At 51.2% G+C, this 13,453-nt stretch overlaps 1 protein-coding gene and 1 long non-coding RNA gene across 3 annotated transcripts in view; one reads left to right on the top strand and one right to left on the bottom strand.

The window, feature by feature from the left end:
• AUTS2 (activator of transcription and developmental regulator AUTS2) overlaps positions 1 to 13,197 on the top strand; it is a 922,207-nt gene extending 909,010 nt beyond the window's left edge. The window contains exons 14-19 of one of the 2 annotated variants that reach the window (XM_064478598.1): positions 793 to 861; positions 3,902 to 4,043; positions 6,850 to 6,927; positions 7,830 to 7,913; positions 9,055 to 9,277; positions 11,471 to 13,197. In XM_064478598.1, the coding sequence (XP_064334668.1) occupies positions 793 to 861; positions 3,902 to 4,043; positions 6,850 to 6,927; positions 7,830 to 7,913; positions 9,055 to 9,277; positions 11,471 to 12,725 (1,851 nt within the window). In that variant the 3' untranslated portion in view covers positions 12,726 to 13,197. Of the gene's footprint in view, positions 1 to 789; positions 862 to 3,901; positions 4,044 to 6,849; positions 6,928 to 7,829; positions 7,914 to 9,054; positions 9,278 to 11,470 lie in introns of both variants that reach the window. The other variant, XM_064478597.1, reaches the window with a different exon arrangement.
• On the bottom strand, positions 4,750 to 7,834 carry LOC116147187 (uncharacterized). Its single transcript, XR_010377697.1, has 3 exons — positions 7,776 to 7,834; positions 7,035 to 7,276; positions 4,750 to 5,009 (listed from the first exon to the last, which is right to left on the bottom strand). It is a non-coding gene; the product is annotated as an uncharacterized LOC116147187 (long non-coding RNA).
• Positions 13,198 to 13,453: the final 256 nt, after the last annotated feature.

Raw genomic sequence — 13,453 nt, 5'->3', positions numbered from 1 at the left:
CCGAGCACATGTTCGGAGCTTACGGGTGGATTACAGATTATGTAGCCGGAATACAAATGTAGTGGGAAGAGGTGGCCCCTGCCCTCCAGGTGGTGAGGCAGAGCTCCCAGTTACTCCCCAGCTTAGCAAGCAGGACGGGAGCTAATTTGCGAGACGGGCGGACACTTGCTCTCTGCAGAGCCCAGAGAGAAGGGAGGAAGGTGTTCGCTTCTGGTTCTCTCTTTTCACTCGGAACTGAACGGTGCCCACCGACGTGCTTGGGCAAGTTGACTCTGAGCGAAGCACTTGTGGGAACTGGGCCTCAGTAAAAATGTGGTGGATTTCTTTGTAAAACCAGTGCTGGGGGGAGATGATGCAGGGTCTTTCCCCTTTCTTGTTCTTCGACTGGTTCACAGACACTAATGAGCTCTTCTGAACAGCCGATCTGCGTTATAGCCTGGCCACGTTTGTTCAGCAGGGCCTCATGCTCTCGCAGGCCTGCCAGCTGGCGCCAGAAGAGAGGGCAGAGACACAGAGTGGGGCTCGGGCGATGCCATATCGTCCTTGGTAACCAGGAGGGCCTCATCCAGTCTGGTTTTCCGAGGAGAGTGGGGCCCGCTGGGGCTCCCCACCCTGGCCTGGGCAGCAGATTGCAGCTGAGAGGAGGCACTTGGAGGGTACAGAGCACTCTTGTTTCATGAAAAAGAAAAAAAAAGCCTCTGCAGCCAGAATCTCCCAAAAGCTTTGGGGACGTTGATGGTGGTTGTCTCTGAAGTCCTCCTCCTGACCTCGCTGCCCTTCTTGTTCCAGAAGCCGGGGAAGTGGTGCGCGATGCATGTCCACATCGCCTGGCAGATCTACCACCACCAACAGAAGGTCAAGGTCAGTCTTGCTTTCTGCTCTTGGCCAGGGGTGGGGGGGGGGCTCTGCGGGTGTGTGAGGATTAAGGAAGCATTTACACAGACCCTAAAGACCCGCAGACGGGCTGGATCAAGTCTCTCTTGGAAAAGCTATTCGGAAATCTTACTGTTCATTTAGGGAAGCCACCAGCAAGATGGCAAAAACAGAAGCAAACTGGTAACATCCTGTTGGTTTTTATTTCCTTTTTTTTTTTTTTTTTTTAATGAATTTGTCATCTTATTGATCCAAAGAGCTTAAATATAGATTCAATTCTAAAATAAAGGTTTGGGGAGTCTAATTATAGTGGCCAAGTATGACTATGGAAAATACTTAGCCTCTGGGAAGAGCTGTACAGGAAAGTTTTCTGTAAGAATTGGTGCATTTTCAGTTATGCCTTTGGAAAAAAACGACACCTTATGCCCCAAAATTTACTAAAAATTACTCTTCCTGAAGCAGTACTTGGTCTGCAGTGACCTACCCACACCCTCACCCGTCCTGATGGCCGGGGCCAGAGGTCAGACCACAGCCAGCACTTGCCAGTTACCTGTCCAAGGGTGATTCTTCTCTTTTGTCCATATTGTCATCACAGAGATAAATACAGTCCACGCTTTACCAGGCCTTTATGATGAAATAGGGACGAGATCCAGAACTTCTGCCGATGACCCAGATGCAGCATCACTGGTTGACTTAGGGACCAAAGTGACCAACAAGCCCCGATTTCACAGTCTGGGTGTTTGGCAGTCTGTGTTAACAATACCTGGAACAGTGGGAGAAAACAACCAATCAAGGCATTCCAATAAGCTTCAGTTAATCCATTTTTTTCATGAACAAGCTTCAGCCCTAACAGCATTTGGGGGGGGCATCATGAGAATAGTAAAAAGTCAACAAGCAAGAACAGGGAGTTGGTCATCCTGATTTTTTTTTTAATGGTTAAACAACTCTTAAAAAGACACCTTCAAAAATGAGGTCATGAAGGTCTCTTGCCTTGGTGCCAAATACCTGCTCTTTCTCGTAGCCCATCAGTGAGTTTTGCTCACTTTTACTTTATTGTTACGTGAGGTTTAATTAGAAACCGTATGGTTTCGCTTTGTTAGAAAACGCGTGTGCTGTGAAGAGCTAACGAGATTCTGATGCTCAGTTTAATTCACTTTTGTTCTGGGTGATGTGGTGAGCGGAACGGTAGGGGAAACACGTCCTCTCTGTAACTCCTTTGGTTAAAAGTGAAGAAGGATGTCGTGGGTGCCACTTCAGCCACTTCCTTTCCATGCAAGCATCCCCAGCAACTATAACTCCCATTAGCCCAGCTCCGTCAGGGAGACCTCTCACACGTGAGCTAGCTGTGGTCTTCCCTCTCCAGCAGGCTCTCTGTCATCCTCAAGCTCCATTTTGCTCCATGGACCTAAGTTGTGGTTAATGGACCTGTGCTGCTGTGGATCGTGCAGCATTAGCACTAAATAATTTGGCAACCAAATTAAAGGAGGCACTCAGAAGATGCTTATAGGTTCATAGTGGACTAGAAGCTCTGTGTTGGGGGTTGGCTGTTACCTGATAGTGTGACTTGCTTGAGCGAATTCCTTAGAGGCTGGAGCAGAAATTGCATGGGCTCCTTTCTCCCTAATGTTCATTTACTCATTCTGTTAGTCACCCACCAAGTATTTCTTGGGAGAGCCCGCTGTCTACAGGGGTCTTACGCCGCAGGCTCAGGGGGCACCCATCTGTCCTGGTGCCTGGTTGCTCAGTTCAAGTCGTCAGGACCAGCGTGTGGAGGAAAAATGGTGAACGGGCCACCTGTGTCCAGTGGGTGCTGCCACCAGCTTGTGGTTTCATTTTAACTGGATTGGATGGATGAGTGGGATTGCAGCCTTCAGCCAGGAGGGGGTGGCAAACCCCTCTGGTCTCTCGATTCTCGCACGAGCTAGATCGGATGTCTCCTCGCTGCTGTCATGTTGTACCACAGGGCAGTGATGGGTTTATAGTAGAACCTGTGGGAGTTTGAGGCAGAGTGGGGCCAGACAGACCGAGAGCATCCATGAGTCTGAGGGATGGGAAGGGTGAGGGTGAGAAACCAGTGAAGGGCTGTGGAGGAGTGGGAGACTGGAGAGTGAGAGAGGAGGTGATACGTGGGAACCCTTGGAACCTCAGACCCCAGCAGGGGGGAGGTGGGGAGAGGTGACACCCATGCAGAAAAGGCTGCTGAGAATCAAGGAGGGGCAACTGGGAAACCGTGCTCTGTGAAGGAGGCCAGGGTAAGGAATCAGGAGGAAGGTGAGCTGACAGACGAGGTGGATGGATGAACGAGAGGAGCTAGAGAGACGGCAAGTGACGGCAAGGCCTGCAAAGGAAGAGAGGTTCTCGATGGTTTACTGGTCTGAGCTGCCCTCTTCCTCAGGGAATTGGGGTAGCAGGCACAGTGAAAGCCCCTATTAGTTAAATTAATATCCCCACTTTGTTTCTGTTTGTTTCTTTAAAAATATGTAACAACAATCATTGGAAAATTAGCTTGTAGGCATGCAAATGTTTCTTCATAACTTCAGCTACTAATGTACTGTGATCTATTAGACCACGGTGAAGAGTCATTAAACAATTAATTTACACAGCAGATTATTCATGCAGAATTCCTAATAAAATGAGCTTTAAAATACTACCATTTAAAAACTTGCTAAAATAAACCTTTGCAAAGAATCATAAACTACTTCGCAACAGTGGTGGTTTCAGTAAATAGGGATATGGTCCTGTTCCTGAGCCATATAACCTCAAAGGCTGAGCCCGAGTTTTGCCCCTTGTCGTGTCTGCTGTGAGTAGCAGGCACTGCCCACCTCTCTCAGGTGGGCCTGCTTTTAGGGCAGTTGAGGGTTAAATGCTCTGTGGGTGGCTGTTTTCCCACAGCGTATGTAGACTTGAACCTGACTGGGGCTTGGACCCCAAGTGCACCATTCGCAAGGTTGACACTGTCAGTCTAATCTTTCTTCCCTGCTGTTTCTCTTGGGGTTCCCACCCTCTCCTTCCCCTCTTGCTGCTGTAGAAACAGATGCAGTCAGACCCACACAAGCTGGACTTTGGACTGAAGCCTGAGTTCCTGAGCCGGCCTCCAGGCCCCAGCCTCTTTGGAGCCATCCACCACCCCCACGACCTGGCACGGCCTTCAACTTTGTTCTCTGCCGCTGGTGAGTTCAGGGGGGCAGGGGAGAGCGCAGAAATGTAGTTCTCGGGTAGCTGAAGAAGCTGTCTGTGCTCTGGGCTGCCGCTCCATCACGCCCCTAAAAGCTACACTTCACATCAGTTTGCAAGGCAGCATCTCGGCACACTTGGGAGACGGACCTTCTCCATTGATGTGGCCTCTTTTGTTAACGAAGGAAAAAAAGGCCGTCTCTCCTTTCGGGACACATATCGCCCTGGCTCCTTATTTGCTACTATATTAAACCACTATAACTCACAGCATGTCAAACGCTATTGAGAAAGATCAGAAAGCTTGCAAGGGCGAATCGGAAGGAAACAATGCCCGGAATCGTGTAAGGCCACGGCTGCCCTCAGCAGCACTCAGCGGTTTCGCACCGCATCGCTCAGTCATGCTGTGCTTGAGGGTAAAGAAACACAATTAAGACAGTTGCCGGTGGTGTGCTCTGTGACGAGGAGGCTGAATCAGTCAGTTGCTTGTAATGATACAGGAAATGTAGGGGACAACATGTAAAACCCCCACGGGATCTATTCATTAACCTCCAAGAATACCCGCTCCCAAGTGCCTCTTGTGCGTGCCGAAGCGGGCCTCTGAGCATCGCTGCATCAGATCACTGCCCAGTCCTGCTCCAGTGCAGACAGGGCCGGGGCTGTCGGGAGTATGAGGCTGACAAGAGCAACCCTACGGGTGTCAAAGGCCCCTTACCTTCGGTCTTTCTAAAGCTCTCTTCAGCGCACGGGCCTGGCGCAGGGCTTCCCTGGGTGATTCTCGTAAATGCCACCGCCGAGCTCCATCACTTCATTCCCACTGTGTGAACTGGAATGTATCCTTCTGGGCATAAATATTCAGGGGGCTCCCTGTTTCTTGTCCTTAGAGAACAAGTTTTGCATCCATCCTGCCAGCTGCCTTCCCAGGCTTTTATCCAAGACTCATGTTTGGTGGACCTAAGGCTCTTCTGTTCAGGAAGAAAGAAATACCCACATTACAAGAAATCATCATTTTAATGGGCATTGTTGCCACAGCATGTGAATCACCCTGCTAAGGTCTCAGGTTTTCCTCTGTTCCATCCCGGGACATATTTGAAGGCTTTGTTACCATGGCACCTAGGCTCTGAATCAGGGCTACGTTAAGAACAATTTTTGGAGAGAAAGAGCTTTCCCCTTGGCTTCCATCTGAGCCAAGCAGATGAACTGGCTTCTTTTGCCTCAATAATTCTTGAAGCTACGAGGCACCTCTGGGGCCCTGGGCTGAGCGAGGGCCGATCTTCACTGACGCATTAATCAGCTTGTGCCGCACCGACTGTATGCAGCCGGAGTTTTATTTAGCTAGCAACTCTGTTCAGGCCTAAGACTGTCCGGGGCTGTCTTCGCTCTGAGGACGCGGGGTCTCGTTTGTGCACTTTCTGGGTGGAGGATAAATCACCATCCAGGGCTGAGCAGGTAACTCCTCAGGGGCTGCCTCCCGATGCTGCGCTGCCGCGGCTCTCCTGTGTCCACCCCAGGCCCGCGAGGCCCTTCCAAGCTAGGGGACAGAAATCCAGAACACAAACTGGGTTCACAGGGTGCTGTGAGGAGAAGCCTCCTCCACTTAATCTGTGTTCCTGAAGGAATTTATACTTGTTTATAGTTCCTATAAACAAGTATATGCGTATAAAACTATCGCGCGCGTGTGTGTAGTCAAAGTGCAAGGGATTGTTGGAATAGTCATTACTAAGTCCACTCAGGTCCTGTTTATACTTCCATTCTGGAAGGTAATCTTTTCCAGTATAAGCAATATTGGATTTTGCCTCAAATGGTTATTTAGTGGAACTTTAAACTGATAGGTATAATTGACACATCCTTGTTAAACTCAGCCACTTCCACCTTGCTGTTGAGCACTAGTAAGTAAACTAGGGCTGCTTCTTCAGATGACCTTGGCTTATGTCTTGTCTGGAGCCAAGCCTGCCTCCCAGAGAACTTGCCTCCTCAGGCATTGGCTGCATATTAATAAGCCAGTTGGATGCCGTAGGCTTTTAGAAATTTAGAAATAGCATCCTTCCCTAAGCCACATGTGCACCCTCTGTGTCTCTCTTCCTTTAAGAAAAGGACTTGCGACATCCTAAGGAAATACGTATTGCTCAAAGCAAAACATAAATTAGAGGAGAAATGGAAAACCATAGGAGAAGAGCACTGAGTCAGACCTGCATTCCCTGGCGGGCAAAGTAAGGTATAACAAGAGTCGGTTATGAGGTTATCTGTGTCCAAAGACACGCAGAAACTAGCTATTCCTGGCCCTGAAGGTCGAGAGACGTTGGAGGACTTCATGTCCCACACCCTGATGTAACTCACAGGGAGGTTCACAGGGTCAGGCTTTATCAGTATCCTTCAGTGCAGGGGCATGACAGCTAACACATTTTCAGGAAAAGAGATTCTGTAAATGGCCAAGCAGTGCAGCCCAGGTACGCAGCTTTGGGACAGCCACTCCCATGCCCAGATTATGAAGTGTTTCTTAGATTGAAAGTCTTGCCCCCTGGGATGTCTCTGAAGAAATATTCCAGAGCCAGAAGTTCCCCTTTTAGGTTCTGTGTGTCAGTGTCTTTAACAAGGGCCAGCCAGCCCAGCCAGGAGAGGCTGATTAATTTCTGCTGCCCAGCAAGCACATTTCTCTTTCCCTGGAGTGTGGCTGGGTGGACTTAAATCATGTTTTTGCTGTAACATATTCTCTCACAGGGTCCTTGGGTGACCAGAGCTAGTTGCAGGATTGAACCCAGGGCTGGCTTTCTATAAAATCTAATTCCATTATATTTGACCTAACAGGTGCTGCACACCCAACTGGGACCCCTTTTGGGCCACCTCCTCATCACAGCAACTTCCTTAACCCTGCTGCTCACCTAGGTGAGTCACCCATCAGTGACGGGCAAGGGTGTGTGTGTCTCAGAAAACCTTTTTCCACTATGTTCCTGCCACATTTCCTGGCAAGTTGTCCTAGACACCTCACTTACTGCTTGAGGAGATGGCGCTGTTCTTGGAGAAGTTTGAATCCATGCCATCCGTCTCCAGGATCTCATCACCTCTTCTCCCACGTTCTTAGAGTAGATCTGTGCGCAGTCATGGTTCTGCGTGGAGTTACTGGTGGTTCCTGAGTGAAAGCCATGCCTTGGCACCTCAGAGAATCCACATTTACGGTAGGCTGTTCCTGCCCACTGGAGAAGATGGTGAACTCTTGCCCCATATAAGAGCACCCCTGGAGGTATAAAGAAAGGCAAGATGTTATTATGAAGAGATGGCACATCTGTGATTTTTTTCGTCACTTCACATTTCACAGCCCTATTAAGACGTCTCTTCCTAGTAAAGGTGCTTTTTTGTGGCTTTAATTTATTTGATATGTTCCACAAGCGTACAAGCAGATGCAGGCCACGGTATGCCCCAGCGACAGAGTAAATATTCGTTTGCCTTCAGAATTTTATTGATTTACTTAAGATGCCATCTTACTTCTGTTCCACTCGAGCCTATAGGGCACATCCTAGCAGAGGGGAGATAGGCGGGAAGGCATCTAGCAGAGTGTGGCTCGAGAAGAGAGAAATGGGGCAAAATGCACAGTTCCGGCAAATAGCTCTCACAGATACTTCGCTAACCCAGTGCCCAAACCCAAGTGCAGGGAAAACCCTTTGCGTAATCTGTAGGAGAAGTGGGACAGGTCGGGTCTGAGTATAGACGGGGCAGGGCTCCCAGGATGCTCTTACCTTCTCACTCAGGAGATCTTGCAACCATGTCCTTCCTCCCAATCTTGTTTGCAGAGCCTTTTAATCGGCCAACTACGTTCAGTGGCCTGGCAGCAGTCGGTGGCAATGCCTTCGGGGGACTTGGAAATCCTTCAGTTAGTGAGTACCTCTAACTTTTTAAAATCGGCGTTTAACTCTTTATCTCCTCTGATCTGTCTGTGGCTCAAGACCTTTCTGGATGAAAGGAAACTGTGCTCTTTGGAAACAAATTAAAGTTATATCATCGCAAATCTGGCCTAACCAGTGGAGTTAGGTCTGAACCCACGTTTTCAGGGTAGCCCCCTGTTAGTGAATGTTACGGAGGGTCAGGAAAGGTAATGCAGTCAATTGACCTCCAGAAAGTTTGCTGAAGTTCATAGTTTGCTGCATACTGCATCCCAGACTTCAGCCACAGCTCCCGTTAGCAGGGAAGACAGCTTATTAAAATTTCATCTTGCTTTAGTGGGAGTGAGAAAACGCACTGAAGAATAGCGGGAAAACTACTCCAGACTCAGGAGAGTCAGGAGTTGGTGGCACTTTGCGCTGCATGACCTGGGAGGACCGTGTGGTTCCACTACTAAAGTCTCTCCACAGGAAGAGGCTCGCACCTCCTGCCCCTGTCCTGAGCATCCCTTAGTCAATGAACGTCAGCTTGTCTTCCCTTGTGCTGTCCACATGTCACCCTCTCCGGATACGGGAGACGTATAATGCAGCTCTCAGCAACCATCGCGGTTCCGTCTCGTGTGGGGGCCCCACCGTCCACTTAGATCCATTTAGCCCCTGTCTGGTCTCTGCTGACACTGGCTCTGGTTGCTGAGGTCGTGGACAGAGGAGCAGTCGTGTTAGCAGGGCCGTGGTGGGCAGAGGACAACCACAAATTCTCCTCTGAACTGAGCGCTATTAATCTAAGTCACGCCATCCAGATACACCCCCGTGCATGCTGGGGCCTTCTGCATGCACCAGATATGCGTGATTGGGCACTCCTGGTACCTGTTTGGTTCTTTTCCTTTTTACTCTCCCCCCTCCCGCCCCTTTGCCTTTGGTTTAAAACAAACAAAAAAAAAAGCTGTGAGCTTACCTCTCCAGTGTAGGACGAGTTCCTCTAATGAATTTGTTAATCTCCTTTCCTTTTCCAGCTCCCAATAATATGTATTCATTTTAACTCTGAATGCTGTTAAAAGTTTTTTGGTAAGTACCTTCATTACAGCAGATTATATATAATTTCTCTTAAACCTTTTTGTTCTCCACTTCACCATTTCAGCACCCAACTCAATGTTCGGCCACAAGGATGGCCCCAGTGTGCAGAACTTTAGCAATCCTCACGAGCCCTGGAACCGGCTGCACCGAACGCCTCCGTCGTTCCCGACCCCTCCGCCCTGGCTGAAGCCAGGGGAGCTGGAGCGTAGCGCGTCCGCTGCAGCTCATGACAGAGATAGAGATGTAGATAAACGAGACGCACCTGTTAGTAAAGATGACAAAGAAAGGTACGCAAAGAACCCGCTCTCGAGTCCCAGTGGGGGAGCCCGCCGCACGCCGCGCACCGGCCGCCCGCCCTCCCCGGCCCGGCCCCGCGCTCCCCCCGGAGCCCCGGCCCCGCCCCCCACGCAGCCAGGGCCGCGCCCCAGGCCCCCCGCGTCCCAAGCGCACCCCGCCTCGGCCATCCTGACTGCAGGCCACCATCGGAAGTCTGTCCCCAGTACTTAGCGAGCGAGTCCTGACCCAGAAGCAGCGCCACACTCAGAGCCTCCTTCCTGCGAGCTTTAGTGTCTCCAAACACAGCTCTTCCGCTCAAAGACAGTGAGGAGGAGTCCGGACCAGACACACACAGCATGAAATCAACACCATGTTTGCTTTCCAGTTCGTGCAGTCCATTGACTCATCCATAGGTTTTCTCGCCCTCTTCCTCTCTCTTTTCTTTTTGTTTTCTGTTAGAAAGTCATGTTTGCATTGTCTCATCATATTTTTCTCAATTTTGTTCAAACTCAAATCCTGGGTTCCCAGATGACGGGTAACATTTTGCTCACCCCGCTTTAGAGAAACGTCACTAAGCAGTTTGGGTCTGGGTTTTGTTGAGCCAGTGGGTAATAAACTTTACTAACCATTTTTATTTCTATACGTGGTGACCCCTGCCTAAAAAAGAAGTAGCCTTCAAGAGAAAAATGTCTTAGAGTTATTTCTTCTGAAGGATGTCACTGCATTCTTGATGAAGTGCACCCTCTTTATTCCCCCCTTCTTCAGGCTGTTTTCATTTTGAATGAACTAGCAAGGAACACACAAGATGTGCTTGACAGAAAATACCTGGTGACACTTTCCTTTTGGTACTTAAGTCTCAAATACGATCCAAATCTTTAGTTTCCCTTTACCGTTTGTACTGTGTGTGTGTGTATATATGTGTGTACGTGTGTCCTAGTGATTTAAAAGAATTGGACTTTGCAGGCTCTAAGTGCAGCGTTGATCCAGCATAGATCATCATGCTAGCTGATTTCTCAGAAAAGGGAAGGAGTTTTTTCCTTCAGGACAATATAGTAAAAAAAAAAATCTCTTAACCAACGGGAGGACCGATTATGACATTCAGCTCTGAGCTGTAAAACCGCCAGAGTGAGGTGCACCTGGAGTGGGCACCCCTGAGACCAGGAGCTCTCTGGACAGCCTGTCAGTGAAGAGAAGGCAGGCTATGGTGCAAACCTTTCCCCATTTTTCTTGATGGCATCAAAATGTCCTTTTGGATGAAAGTCAATGATAAAATACCTTCTCTATTCTTCCCTTTAAAAACGTTCTTCTTCTTAGCCTTGGCACGTTGGCTAGAAGCAAAACTTACAGGGGAAACCATCTTAATGCTCTCCCTGGGCCCCCTCTCCTCCTGAGCCCAACCGGCAGCCTGCGTCTCGCCTCTCCACGTTTACCTTATTGTCCTCTGCTGCCTCGCGTTTAATGCCCCGTACACTTCAGCCCTCACCCAGGATGGGGCCTCTCAAATTCTTTCCCATTTCCACCTGGGGAACTGTTCCCCTGAAGTTTTGTGTCTGTGGCCCTGCTCTTCCTGCTGGCTCTCCACTGTCTTCTCATCAGATTTTGGCTTTCTTGGCTTTCCTCACACAAAAGTGCTTTCTGCAACCCTGAAGTCCTGAATTTGCGGTTTCCCTTCAACCCCTCAGCGCTGCATCTTGGAGGTTGCCCTGTATCTGCCACCTTTACTCTGAAACCTGCCCTCTGTCCTGATGTCAGGAGAGTAAGACACGTCAAACTCTTCCTCTCGCTGGCTCTGCACTGCAAGGGTGGAAGGAAGGTTGCATTTATGTTTGGCATGCAGAGAACCTGAGAAGCTAGGCAGACAAGCGTGTGGCCCCGTCGCCACCTTCCTGACCACGTTGGTCATTTCAGCGAGCTCTTCCTCCCTGGTCTTGATTCAGGCGTGTGCCTCTTACATGCAGTGTTCTTCCCCCCTAGACCCCCCCCCCGCTCACCCTCATCCCCCGCACTTCTCCCCCACCCCCAGAGCTTCCTCCGACATTGGGGTGAGTCAGGTCGGGGTGGCTGGTCGGACCCCAGGAGGGCACGTCTGGCTGCCTTGGTGACCCGGCCCGAGCCTGGCCTCTTCACACGCCATCTCATCGGCAGCCCCCGCCTGGCCGGCAGCCGGTTTCACGTGCCTCCTTGTGTCCCTGTCTCCTCCCCAGGGAAGGCGTCGAGAAGAGACACTCCAGCCACCCTTCACCAGCACCCGTCCTCCCGGTGAGCACCCTGGGCCACAACCGCAGCTCAACCGAACAGATCAGGGGTCATTTGAACACTGAGGCACGCGACAAAGACAAATCCAAAGAGAGGGAGCGAGACCACTCGGAATCTCGCAAGGACCCAGGCGCCGACGAACACAAGGCGAAGGAGGGCGCCCTGCCTGAGAAGGACGGCCACGGCCACGGCCACGAGGGGCGCGCCGCGGGCGAGGAGGCCAAGCAGCTGGCCCGGGGGCCGTCGCCCTACACGCGGGCGCCCGCCGTGGACGGGGCCAGGCCCAGCAGCGCGGCCAGCCGCGAGGCAGAGCCACGCAAGGGCGAGCCGGCCTACGAGAACCCCAAGAAGAGCACGGAGGTCAAGGTGAAGGAGGAGCGCAAGGAAGACCATGACCTGCCCCCTGAGGCCCCGCAGACCCACCGGTCCTCAGAGCCACCGCCGCCCAGCTCCTCGGCCAGCGTGCACCCGGGGCCCTTGGCCTCCATGCCCATGACCGTGGGGGTGACGGGGATCCACCCCATGAACAGCATCAGCAGCCTGGACAGGACTCGCATGATGACACCTTTCATGGGCATCAGCCCCATCCCGGGCGGAGAGCGCTTCCCGTACCCGTCTTTCCACTGGGACCCCATTCGCGACCCCTTGAGGGACCCCTACCGAGAACTTGACATTCACCGGAGAGACCCGCTGGGCAGGGACTTCCTGCTGAGGAACGACCCTCTGCACCGGCTCTCGACACCCCGGCTGTACGAAGCTGAGCGCTCCTTCAGGGACCGGGAGCCCCACGACTACAACCACCACCACCACCACCACCACCACCCCCTGTCCATGGACCCGCGGAGGGAGCACGAGCGTGGGGGCCACCTGGACGAGCGGGAGCGCCTGCACATGCTCAGAGAGGACTACGAGCACCCGCGGCTCCACCCCGTGCACCCCGCCTCCCTGGACGGACACCTGCCCCACCCCGGCCTCCTCACGCCTGGGCTCCCCAGCATGCACTACCCCCGGATCAGCCCCACCGCGGGCCCCCAGAACGGACTCCTCAACAAGACCCCCCCAACGGCGGCACTCAGCGCGCCTCCCCCGCTCATCTCCACGCTGGGGGGCCGCCCCGTTTCCCCCAGAAGGACTACCCCTCTGTCCGCGGAGATCAGGGAGCGTCCTCCCTCCCACACTCTGAAGGATATCGAAGCTCGGTAAGGAGAGAACAGGACACAGAGGGAGAAGAGGGCCCGCGGCCGCACAGCGCCGGACTCCGGAAAGAGCGAGCGCCGAGGGCCGCCAGCGCCCCGAGCGCAGACTGGGGGGGGGGGGGGCGCCCCAGCCCTTCCCCTTGTAAAAATGTATAGACTCAGTGCAGATTTTGAAATGTTTTTGTATATGCTCTGTTGAAATTTTTCAGATCTTTTAGCCAAGTCCTATGTTCCCATGTCTTCCCCACTCTTTTGGTTTCTTGTATAAAACTTTTTGATTTGAACCAAAACAGTAAAGAGGGTAACACTCACCAGTGTGGTGATGATCGGGGTGAAAAATCAAACAGTCCACACAATCCACCATGCAGAGCTCTTTCAGACGAGAAGGAAAGGTCATGTACATAGTTATGTAAAAAAAAAAAAAGAAGAAAAGAAAAAAAAAAGATTGCTTCATGAGCTAATGGTTCATATATGCAAAAGGGTAAGATGAAAGCTTTACTTTGTACAGATGTAAATAGATAAAGATTAAGTAACATAATACATTAATACTTCTTAAAATGTGCTATTTGCAGACTTAATACCAGTGAGCACAGTCTGCTGTGTTCCCATGTATTGTTCTAGACAGCTAAACCCTTCAACTATGCAATGAATGTTAGGGCTTTTCACAAAAGCCCGCCTAACTCAAAGGAGCCTTTTCAAGTCCATTTACAACATACTTAAGGTCATATTTTCCCT

This window comes from Camelus dromedarius, chromosome 24 (assembly GCF_036321535.1).
Source record: "Camelus dromedarius isolate mCamDro1 chromosome 24, mCamDro1.pat, whole genome shotgun sequence".
NCBI lineage: Eukaryota > Metazoa > Chordata > Mammalia > Artiodactyla > Camelidae > Camelus > Camelus dromedarius.
This window is presented reverse-complemented; position numbering and strand designations above follow the sequence as displayed.